This window comes from Anabrus simplex, chromosome 2 (genome assembly GCF_040414725.1).
Source record: "Anabrus simplex isolate iqAnaSimp1 chromosome 2, ASM4041472v1, whole genome shotgun sequence".
NCBI classification, from domain to species: Eukaryota; Metazoa; Arthropoda; class Insecta; order Orthoptera; family Tettigoniidae; genus Anabrus; species Anabrus simplex.
In genome coordinates, this window is record NC_090266.1 from 270,419,848 (window position 1) to 270,432,896 (window position 13,049).

General features: G+C 38.2%; 1 protein-coding gene across 1 annotated transcript in view; it reads left to right on the forward strand.

The window, feature by feature from the left end:
* Sara (Smad anchor for receptor activation) overlaps positions 1-13,049 on the forward strand; it is a 431,539-nt gene that overhangs the window by 157,533 nt on the left and 260,957 nt on the right. The window contains exon 6 of the mRNA XM_067140577.2: positions 10,859-11,065. Within this exon, the coding sequence (XP_066996678.2) occupies positions 10,859-11,065 (207 nt within the window). The remainder of the gene's footprint in view (positions 1-10,858; positions 11,066-13,049) is intronic.

Below are 13,049 nucleotides of genomic sequence, written 5' to 3' on the forward strand. Positions count from 1 at the left end.
ATTTCCTTTACTGCCTGTTCTGTGTAAACATTGAAAAGGAGAGGGGACAAACTGCAGCCTTGCCTTACTCCTTTCTGGATTGCTGCTTCTTTTTCAAAGCCCTCGATTCTTATCACTGCAGACTGATTTTTATACAGGTTGTAGATAATTCTTCGTTCTCGGTATCTGGTCCCTATCATCTTCAGAATCATAAATAGCCTGGTCCAATCAACATTATCGAATGCCTTTTCTAGATCTACGAATGCCATGTACGTGGGCTTGTCCTTCTTGATTCGATCCTCTAAGATCAGACGTAAAGTCAGGATTGCTTCACGTGTTCCTACATTTCTTCTGAAGCCAAATTGATCTTCCCCCAACTCAGCTTCAACTTGTTTTTCCATTCTTCTGTAAATAATACGTGTTAAAATTTTGCAGGCATGAGATACTAAACTAATAGTGCGGTAGTTTTCACACCTGTCAGCACCGGCTTTCTTGGGAATAGGTATAACAACATTCTGCCGAAAATCGGATGGGACTTCTCCTGTCTCATACATCTTGCACACTAAATGAAATAACCTTACCATGCTGGTTTCTCCTAAGGCAGTCAGTAATTCAGAGGGAATATCATCAATTCCAGGTGCCTTGTTCCTATTTAGGTCACTCACAGCTCTGTCAAACTCTGACCTCAAAATTGGGTCTCCCATTTCATCAGCATCAACAGCCTCTTCATGTTCCAGAACGAAATTATCTACATCGTTACCTTGATACAACTGTTGGATATGCTCCTGCCATCTTTCTGCTTTGTCTTCTTTCCCTAGAAGTGGCTTTCCATCTGAGCTCTTAATATTCATGCACCTAGATTTCCTTTCTCCAAAGGTTTCCTTGATTTTCCTGTATGCAGCATCTACCTTTCCCAGGACCATACAGCCTTCGACATCCTTGCACTTCTCCTTCAGCCATTCTTCCTTAGCTACCTTGCACTTTCTATCCACTTGATTCTTTAATCGCCTGTATTCTTTTCTGCCCTCTTCATTTCTAGCATTCTTGTATTTTCGTCGTTCATCAATCAGGTCTAGTATCTCCTGAGTTATCCACTGATTCCTAGTTGATCTTTTCTTCCTTCCTAACATTTCTTCAGCAGCCCTACTGACTTCATTTTTAATGACTCTCCACTCTTCCTCTACTGTGTTTCTTTCGGCCTTTTCATTTAGTCCTTGTGCAACATGTTCCTTGAAACGATCCATCACACTCTTTTCTTTCAACTTGTCTAGATCCCATCTTTTTGCATTCTTTCCTTTCTTCAATTTCTTCAACTTCAGATGGCATTTCATGACCAACAAGTTGTGGTCAGAGTCCACGTCTGCTCCTGGGAAAGTTTTGCAATCCAACACCTGGTTTCTGAATCTCTGCCTAATCATAATGAAGTCTATTTGATACCTTCCAGTGTCTCCAGGTCTCGTCCACGTATACAGCCGTCGTTTGTGGTGTTTGAACCAAGTATTGGCGAGGACTAAATTATGGTCAGTGCAGAATTCAACCAGCCGACTTCCTCTTTCGTTCCTTTGTCCCAATCCAAATTCTCCTACTGTGCTACCTTCTCTTCCTTGGCCTACCACTGCGTTCCAGTCTCCCATCACAATTAGATTCTCGTCACCTTTGACATATTGTATTAAATCTTCTATCTCCTCATATATTCTTTCAATTTCTTCATCATCCGCTGAACTAGTAGGCATATAGACCTGCACTATTGTGGTGGGCATTGGTTTGGTGTCTATCTTGTACATATTAGTGATGTCAAACGAGTGTAGAGTGATATGGTTGAAGTGTAAAGTCATCTAGTTGTTTAATAAGTTGTAGTGTATTCTTTATAGATTTCTTAGACTGAAAGGTGTAGTGTTTTTTAAGGAATTGTTGAGTGAATTGTGCTGCTTTATACAAAGGATTAGGTCTATAATTTACAATAGGGCGTATTGGGACATTAGTCTTATGTATTTTAGGTTGTGCTTTGACGGTGGGAAGTCCTGGGTTCATGTTAATAAATTTTTTTTTTTCGCTGTTGGTTAGGAGAAAGGATGTATTTTTAAGTGTCTGTTTGAGCTGTCGTTGGATAGCTTGGGTTGGATCTTTGTTAATTATTGTAAAACTACTGTCTGTGAAATTTTGTTTTGTTTTGGATACGTATTCTGTTTGATTCATTATTACAGTGGTATTTCCTTTATCTGCCTTTGTAACGATGGTTTGAGTATTTTTTATTTTAGTTTTGAGTTGAATGATTTTCTTTCTATCTTAAGTCGTGATTTAGTTATATTCGGGATAGGTGATATATCCTTTAATTGTTTATTAGCTTCGTGTCTGAGTTCATCCTGTATATCGTAAGCCATCTTTTTGATCGCTGCTTCTGTTTCTATTATTAGTTTTTTAGCAACATTTAATGGGTTATAATTAGGCCAGTTATGTTTGGGGCCCTTAGACAAAATAGCAATCTCTTCGTCATCAAATGTTGCGTTGGATAAGTTGATGAATGGAGGATGAGCTGATCGAGTTATTCGATAGTTTGTTGGTTGTGGAAGATTTGTTAGGAAGGGTTTGAAACTTGTTATTTAAGGTGGATTGTTTTTGGAGAAGTAAAGTGGATAGTTTGCTGTATACTTTCTCTTGGAAAATATTCCATTGTGAGTCTGATAACAACGTAGCAACTGTGTTACAACATCCTCAAACTTGTGTGAGGGTGTACGTTATCATGTTGAAGCAAACATTCACCTGGGTGGTTGCGTCCAAGTCACTGGAAGCGCTTCTTGAGTTTGGTTAATGTGTTCACATATGCCTCAGAACCAATGGTGGTGCCTTTCAGCATCACATCAATGAGTATGACACCATCACAGTCCCAGAATGCAGTGATCATGACCTTGAATTTTTCTTCTGTGGAGAGTCAGAATGGTGCTGCTCCATAGATTGCCGTTTTGTTTCGGGCTCAAAACGGAGAACCCAGGTTTCATCACCTGTTGCAGTCCGGGACAAGAAGGCTTCCCCTCAGCTTCAAAACGTTGCAGCAACTCAGAAGAGATTTATTTATTTATTTATTTATTTATTTATTTATTTATTTATTTATTTATTTATTTATTTATTTATTTATTTATTTATTTATTTATTTATTTATTTATTCATTCATTCATTCATCCATTGTACTATAATCATATCAGAAACGTAGTTTTAAGAATTACACTTTCAACTCCAAATTTTCAAAATTCTTTATAGGTTTTGATGTCATCTGAAATTACTTCACTCACCTCTGCAACATCTCGAAAAGGATGCCCAATTAATTAATTAATCAATCAATCAATCAATCAATCAGTCACCACTGATCTGCATTTTGGGCCATCGCTGTGGTGGCAGATTCTCTATGAGCTGTTTACCTAGTCTGTTCTTGAACGATGTTAAATAATTTGGAAATTTATCAAATATATATCTCCCATGGTAAATTATTCAAAAGCCTAATTTTTCTTCCAATAAACAAATACTTACCCAATTGGTCCTCTTGAATTCCAACTTTATCTTCATATTATCATATTTTGTACTTTTAAAATCCTAGTCTAGAAATCCAAGAATAACGGCCAAGAGGATTCGTTGTGCCGACCACACTACACCTCGTAATCTGCAGGCCTTTGGGCCAAGCAACAGTCGCTTGTAGGCCATGGCCCTTCGGGGCTGCTGCGCCATGGACTTTGGTTTGGTTTGGTACTTTTAAAAACTCCTTTCAATTTTATGCATCTAATGATGTCGTTCTACACAGTTTCTCTGCTTATAGCTCAGAACATACCGCTTAGTCTCCTTACTTCCAAGTATTCCCAGCACAAAATTAGCATCATTTTCATAACACTACTCTGTTGTCAGAAATCTTTTTCGATTCTTGAATCAAGTAATCTTGGTGAGGGTTCCATACGCTGGAATCTTACTGTAATTTGGGTCTTGCCAATGACTTAATATGCCCTCTCCTTCACATCCATACTACAATTTATATCTTCATAACTATATGAAGAGATCTGCAACCTTTATTTACAGTTGCATTAATGTGATTACCCCAACGAAGATCTTTCCTTATATTAATTCCTAGTTACCTAAAGTGACCGCCATGAGGTACTTTCACCCCATCAACACAGTAATTAAAACTGAGAGGACTTTTCCTTTTGGTGAAACTTATTATCTACTTTTCAGGGTAGGCTTATCACACCATTGTCCACAGTCCATATAAATAATTTGTTGTGGTCTTTCTCGCAGTCGCTCACGTTCCTGTAACTTATTTATTACTCCATCATTTATAATATCATCCACAAAATGTCTTATCTGTGATTCCATTTCTGTACTCACATTATTTATATTTATAAGGAAACATAAAAGGTCCAAATATAAAGCCTTGAGGAACCCCGCTCTTTATAATTACAGGATTAGTTATGCTTCACCTACTCTAAAACTCTGAGATCTGTTTTCTAGAAATTCAGCAACCCATTCAGTCATTCTTTAGTCTATTCCAACAGCCCCCCTCTCATTATCTACCATATCAAAGGCCGTGGACCAAGCGAGTTGGCCATGCGGTTAGGGTTGTGCAGCTGTGAGCTTGCATTCGGGAGATGGTGGATTTGAACACCACTGTCAATAGCCCTGAAGATGGTTTTCTGCAGTTTCCCATTTTCACAACAGCCAAATGCTGGGGCTGTACCATAATTAAGTCCATGACCACTTCCTTCCAACTCCTAGGCCTTTCCTATTCCATCGTTGCCATAAGATCTACAGAATCTGTGTCGGTGCGATGTAAAGCAAATTGGAAAAAAGAAAAAAAGCGCCCTTGATATGCCAGTCAGTATGCTTTAAGGGTACTTACACAAAAATGTCACAATGAATGCAAACTATCCCTAAGACATTTAAAAAAATAAATGAACGGATGTGTAAAGTGGGGTTTCTTTACACAGACCAGTACTTATCAAGATATTTGGCTATACAGCCTCACAAGGGGTAACTTTACACATGCCTGGAAATTTTCAGTGGAAGATAACACCAATTATAAGTAAGAAGATACTTTAAAATGCTTTATTGAATAATCTGAATACATTATAAAAATAAATTAATTATGTGTCAAATGTTTAATTTTATGTTTGTAGGAAATAAGAAAGAAAACAATGCTGCTGAAGTGTTTGAAGTAAAAAAACCTATTAAACTAAGTTTTTGCAGCAGTCTGATACATTGTTAACATAAATGTCACTTTGATAGAGACTTAATATTTACATCAATGACTACAGATATTCTCTGAATTTCAGGAAAACTCTCCTCAATATTCTAGGTTCATCAAGCAGTCCCACTATGTCCTGGCTATTGGCAACGGAGACATCTTCAACAGCATGCCATACAAATGTGTATGATGAGCTACATGTCATCTTTACAAATCGAATTTGCCTCTCATCACAAGACATTACTTTGTTTATTTGCCCAATGAAATGCTTAATTGTCTTCCTAATGGCAAATTTTACCACAACCCATGGCACCATAATACAATGATTTTCATATGGTGTCCTTGGAAGCTGAAATGTTTCTAACATTTCACTATCAGATGAATCACATTCTACCTGATTATGACCATCATCCATGGACTCCTCTTTTTCACTGGCCACTTGTGTGTCACATGCAGTAGATGATCCAGGAACACACATTATATCTCTTGCACTGATTGACTTTCCATGCTCAACCAATATTCTCTTTCCCTTGAGGTACCTTCACCTTGTTTGCAATTGTTTTCATGGGAATGTGGAACTTGGATTCAGCTGCATGCAATGACATTCCCTTATTTACAGTATTTACTGCAGAGTCAATATCATGCCGAGTGTAGTCTGCATACCTGCGAGATCCAGGCTTCCTAAGATATGTTCTTGGCATTTTTCAGGGTTTGAACCTGAAATTAAAGCACGCTGACATGATTACCCATGTATATGGGAATGATGAGAAAACTGCCTTAGGCTGTTATTATTCTGCAACACCCAAATACTCTGGGGTTGAAACATGAAATGCCAAACACTGTCTTTTGTGTCAAATAGCCTTTGTAAAGTTACCCCGTCCGAAGGGCAAGTCATGTACCTTCGGTTATTTTCAGCTTCTCAATGATGTGACTCAACAAGGAAACATGCTGCACATCCCATTCCTGCCTCCCAAGTCTTTATGGAGATAGCTTTGTTACAAATTACATCATCTAGTACAACATGACTGTGGCATAGAAATGAAAGATTCTATACAACATAAAATATGTACAGTAACTCACGTGCGTTTAGCTGCAGTTATTATCCAGCGGAGTGAAGTAGAAATAACACAAACATGGTTTTCTTATTAGTAATGTTCACTATGTCTTGTATAAACAGCCATCTTACTCAAAACTTCCAAAACCGGCCATGTACAGCACTCAAAAGATTTTAGCGCGAAGTGTGTAAAGTTACCCAGCCTGTGTAAAGTAACCCCAGCTGATGGTACTTATTTATACATTGTCAGCATCATTTATTTCATTGTAAGAATACCAAAGGTATTTATTATTGTACCTTAAACAGTATTTAGTTCATTGTAAGAACAGTGTTAAATTGGTGGCATTCTATGGCACCAAAAGTTAGGAGCCTTGGTTAAAGCAAGAGAATTAAATATAAAGGAAGTTGTGTAAGAAGTTTGTTTGCCCAACATGACGTATGTCTCCCAATAGATTTCAAGCCGTCATTACGCCAGTGTTGAGTGCGACAGTTTTGAAAAAAGCGTGCCACGTGTTACAGGATTGAAAGATGGTGATTAGCTTGGACAGAGAAAAACATGCGACTTAAAGAGTTTATTTTATGGCTGGTTTGCAGAAAGTGTTGTCTTATTGGTCTTGGCTATTTGAAATGTCGTGATCGGCTTGTCCCATTTGAAGTGTGCGATGTTTTGTCGTATTGAATGTTGCTTGTGCCTGTGCCCTCGAGAATTGTCTCGTCTCTGGACGTCTGGCTGGGACATCCAACTGGCTTAGAAGTCATTACATGTATATATGTCTACTATGAAGTGCTAAGCCATTATACTTAGCTGAATATACCGTGAGAATATTGTACTATGGAAAATGACCATGAACTTGTCAGCAAAGTTATTGGTGAGAGTGGCGAGGTATGTTGGCATTTAACCTCAACTTCGAGATGGTGTAGCAGGTTATGCGGCTGAGGTTTGTGATCCTGCATTTCTGACTAGTCAGATTATATATACAATTATATATAAATTCAAGCTAAGAAGAGCATATTGTGAAATATGTAGGCTACACTGGAATTTAAGGAATGGAGAAAGTCCTAATGTAATATATCCTTTTCAGTTTTAACACTGATGATGGACCTTGGAGTCTGAAAACCAGTTATGTAATAATATAGTGTGCAGATATGACTGTTGTGATTAAAATAATATCATCAGCACTGTTGTTAATATGGTTTTGATATTTTATACATACATACATACATACATACATACATACATACATTATCATTATCATTATAGACTGTTATGCCTTTCAGCGTTCAGTCTGCAAGCCTCTGAGAATTTACTAAACGTCGCCACAATCCTAGATTTGTAACTAGTGTTGTGGCCTCATTTAGTTCTATACCTCTTATCTTTAAATCGTTAGAAACCGAGTCTAACCATCGTTGTCTTGGTCTCCCTCTACCTCTCTTACCCTCCATAGCAGAGTCCATTATTCTCCTAGGTAACCTATCCTCCTCCATTCGCCTGACATAACCCCACCACCGAAGCCTGTTTATGCGTACAGCTTCATCCATCGAGTTCATTCCTAAATTAGCCTTTATCTCCTCATTCCAAGTACACTCCTGCCATTGTTCCCACCTGTTTGTACCAGCAATCATTCTTGCTACTTTCATGTCGGTTACTTCTAACTTATGAATAAGAGATCCTGAGTCCACCCAGCTTTCGCTCCCGTAAAGCAAAGTTGGTCTGAAAACAGACCGATGTAAAGATAGTTTCGTCTGGGAGCTGACTTCCTTCTTACAGAATACTGCTGATCGCAACTGCGAGCTCACTGCATTAGCTTTACGACACCTCGATTCAATCTCACTTACTATATTACCATCCTGGGAGAATACACAACCTAAATACTTGAAATTATCGACCTGTTCTAGCTTTGTATCACCAATCTGACATTCAATTCTGTTGAATTTCTTACCTACTGACATCAATTTAGTCTTTGAGAGGCTAATTTTCATACCATACTCATTGCACCTATTTTCAAGTTCCAAGATATTAGACTGCAGGCTTTCGGCACAGTCTGCCATTAAGACCAAGTCGTCAGCATAGGCCAAACTGCTTGCTACATTTCCACCTAACTGAATCCCTCCCTGCCATTTTATACCTTTCAGCAGATGATCCATGTAAACTACAAACAGCAAAGGTGAACGATTACAGCCCTGTCTAACCCCTGTAAGTACCCTGAACCAAGAACTCATTCTACCATCAATTCTCACTAAAGCCCAATTGTCAACATAAATGCCTTTGATTGATTTTAATAATCTACCTTCAATTCCATAGTCCCCCAGTATCGCGAACATCTTTTCCCTCGGTACCCTGTCATATGCTTTCTCTAGATCTACGAAACATAAACACAACTGCCTATTCCTCTCGTAGCATTTTTCAATTACCTGGCGCATACTGAAAATCTGATCCTGACAGCCTCTCTGTGGTCTGAAACCACACTGGTTTTCATCCAACTTCATCTCAACGACTGATCGCACCCTCCCTTCCAAGATGCCAGTGAATACTTTGCCTGGTACACTAATCAGTGAGATACCTCGATAGTTGTTGCAATCCTTCCTGTTCCCTTGCTTATAGATAGGTGCAATTACTGCTTTTGTCCAATCTGAAGGTACCTTACCAACACTCCACGCTAATTTTACTACTCTATGAAGCCATTTCATCCCTGCCTTCCCACTATACTTCACCATTTCAGGTTTGATTTCATCTATTCCTGCTGCCTTATGACAATGGAGTTTATTTACCATCCTTTCCACTTCCTCAAGCATAATTTCACCAACATCATTTTCCTCCTCCCCATGAGCTTGGCTGTTTGCAACACCACCAGGACGATTTCCTTTTACATTGAGATGTTCAAAATATTCCATCCACCTCTCCAGTGATTCCCTGGGATCTATTATGAGTTCACCTGAATTACTCAAAACACTGTTCATTTCCTTTTTCCCTCCCTTCCTAAGATTCTTTATTACTGTCCAGAAAGGTTTCCCTGCTGCTTGACCTAGCCTTTCCAGGTTATTACCAAAATCTTCCCATGACTTCTTTTTGGATTCAACAACTATTTGTTTAGCTCTGTTTCTTTCATCTACGTACAAATCCCTGTCTGCCTTGGCCCTTGTTTGGAGCCATTTCTGATAAGCCTTCTTTTTATGTTTACAGGCTGCTCTCACTTCATCATTCCACCAAGATGTTCGCCTTCTCCCATCTTTACACACAGTTGTTCCTAGGCATTCCCTTGCTGTTTCTACTACAGCATCCCCGTATGCCACCCATTCACTTTCTATATCCCGAACCTGCTTACTGTCTACTGTTTGAAACTTCTCACTAATCATATCCATGTACTTCTGTCTAATTTCCTCGTCCTGGAGATTTTCTACCCGTATTCATTTGCAGACAGATTTCACTTTCTCTACCCTAGGCCTAGAGATACTTAGTTCACTACAGATCAGACAGTGGTCTGTATCATCGAAAAATCCACGAAAAACTCGTACTTTCCTAACAGATTTCCTGAATTCAAAGTCTGTTAAGATATAGTCTATTATGGATCTGGTACCCCTAGCCTCCCATGTGTAGCGGTGAATAGCCTTATGCTTGAAGAATGTATTTGTAACAGCTAAACGCATACTAGCACAGAAGTCCAGCAAACACTTCCCATTCCCATTAGCTTCCATATCTTCCCCACATTTACCAATCACCCTTTCGTATCCATCAGTTCTATTCCCAACTCTCGCATTGAAATCGCCCATTAGCACTATTCTATCCTTGCTGTTGACCCTGAACACGATGTCACTCAATGCTTCATAAAACTTGTCAACTTCATCCTCATCTGCACCCTCACACGGTGAATACACGGACACAATTCTAGTCCTAATTCCTCCAACTGACAAATCTACCCACATCATTCGCTCATTTACGTGGCTAACGGAAACTATGTTGCGTGCAATATTATTCCTGATAAAGAGCCCTACACCAGACTCTGCCCTTCCTTTTCTAACACCCGTCAAGTACACTTTATAATCTCCTATCTCTTCCTCATTATCTCCCCTTATCCGAATATCACTTACTCCTAGCACATAATTTTATAATGATCATATTATCCTGAATGTAATACACATGTACATCAGACAAGTTCGAGTTTCTAAGTTGATGTTCTCACAAGCCAAACAAAACTATCCCTTACCTGAAGTAGTTTTAGTGTTCTTGAACTGCTTTTAGTTCTGTGCTGTGCTCTTATAGCACCTTGTGACTCTTCTTGGACAGAGTCTGTTTATACAGCCGTATCATCTACTCCAACCACACATGTAACTGAATCCCACTTTCCTAATATATCCTTTTCAGTGATCCACGCATGCAGTGAACAGTACTGGTGATAGAATTTAGTCTTGTCTTGCTCTTGTAAGTACATTGAACAAAGAACCGCAAGCCATGTCGGCATGTAAATATTTGAAAAATAAGTGTTTATCTTATCATTCAAATCAGCAGTAATGTACAAATGTTGCACAGTGGTTATAATAGGAGAATAACAGCAATAAGTATTAAATTATTGATATTTGTCTCTTAACAAATGAATTCATTGTTACAGTTCTTCTCACTGAACAAGGGGAGAGTGCGTCAGAGTCTCCCAACTCGCTGCCTCTTGACAGTAACAACGCACCACTAGGTCGTCAGCCAAATCCTAACAACCCTATGGAATACTGCTCTACAATTCCTCCTTTAGAACAGGCAGCTAGTACATCACCTCAGCCTGTTCCTAGTGTGATGGTACCTGTTGGTGTACTAAAGAGGGAAGGTAAGTAGAAATCGTTCGACGAGTTGTGGAATAATCGTAGTTTCACTCTATTATTTCTTTTTGTACAAAAAGGAAGGGGAAGGAAAAAAAAAAGAGCTATCACAGGAGTGGAAATCACCAATATTATATAAATAGAAATGATAGTCTTTTGGATTTATTGCATGTCAAATGAAACAAACTGTATGAAAAATTAAAGTTTTGCAAAGATGTGATTTAATTCTGATAAAGTGAAACAAGGTCTTTGCGAAGAATTACGTTTTCCTTTAGTTTGTCCAATCACATGGCATAAATCCAAAAGACTGTCGCATCCATTATTCTGGGCCATTGTTTTGTATATCAAAATAATATCATTGGACAACAATATTGCAATGAACACTAATATGACAGTGAAAAATATTTTCATGTTAGTTTGTTTCATTCCAATTATCTTTATGTAAAATACAGCACATACATACCTTGAACACTTTGTCAATCTCTCGTGTAAGGGCTCTTTCACTTGATATTTCATGTTTCCAGTACTTGTCCAGAAAGGATTCTCAGTTTTATTTAATATGATATGAGCAGCAACAAAAGCCTCACAAAGTTTGTTAGTCGCAGAAACAGCAGCTGTTATGAGAAGAATCTGAACTGTCTGTCTGCATTTTTGCTATGTTAAGCATTATTTTTGTGTTGTTTCAGCTGGAAATTTGTGTTTCAGATAGCTGCATTAAAAAAAATATTCATGCATTCATTCAGACTTGAAAATGACAATCTCCAGTCTGTTGCCAGTCAACTAACTGGTTCATATTTTTGTGGTTCTAAATTTGCTACAAGATACTGAGCATTTTAAAAATGAGTACATGCTTCTAGGTGCAATACTTCAGAAGATGTTAATGATACAACTCAATTACAGCTTTAACTGCCATAATTTTCTTACTAATTGTACAGAGTTTTCATGACATCGAATGGGGAAGACTCCAACTGCTGCATAACTTAGTTTATAAAGAAGACCCATAGGTAGTGTAAGAAATCAAAATCTAGAAATGCAATTTTTACTCCACACTTTTGTTCAGCTGTGCAGTAAAAATTCCATTGCCGACTTTGCGTCCCTTTCTACGCAATGGGTCACATGTAGATTCATGGATTTCCACGAGTATTGTGTTCTGTTGATTGGACTCACATATTTATCAAATCCCCTGGTGGCAATGAAGGTGAGGTTTGTATAAACAGAAAAACTTGGGTTTTCTCTAAATGTACAGGTGGTGTGCACTTCGATTTGAAATTTTGTAATTTTGATGCTTGTCACTCTGGTTCTGTACATTTAAAATTAGTGCAAATGTCTTTAACAACTTCTTTTTTACTTATGTGAAGTTCTTTCCCCTTTTTATAATTTCGTAGTATTACTTCCTGTTTTGTAGAGCCGATTTTTTGTAGAGATGAAGTATTTACTTCGTAGTATATGTATGACGTGGTTCAAATCCCGGTCACTCCATGTAAGATTTGTGCTGGACAAAGCGGAGGCGGGACAGGTTTTTCTCCGGGTACTCCGGTTTTCCCTGTCATCTTTCATTCCAGCAACACTCTCCATTCTCATTTCATAGCATTTATCAGTCATTAATATATTACTTTGGGAGTGGCGACCACATCATACTAATAACCTATATCTGCTTCATTCATCACATCCCTGACCCGGTCAATGACTGGAAAACAGGTTGTAGGTATTCAATTTCAGTATATGTATGAAATGTATCGAGAGAAATAAAATTCTTGGTCTTCAACAATCGAACAATACTGCCAACAGAAAATATATATAATGAAAAATCTCTGCTATTGACTCGATGGTTATCGAAAGTAAATGTATGGAACAACTTCAAGAAACTTGCATGGATGTTGTGCATTTAGTAACTTTCTTTGGGCCCATTACTATTGGTTTTATTGTGTAGCATTTTTGCAAACGGCAAAAAAAATTTCCTCTTCTCAAAATTTGTGATTGTACTGTAGGTAA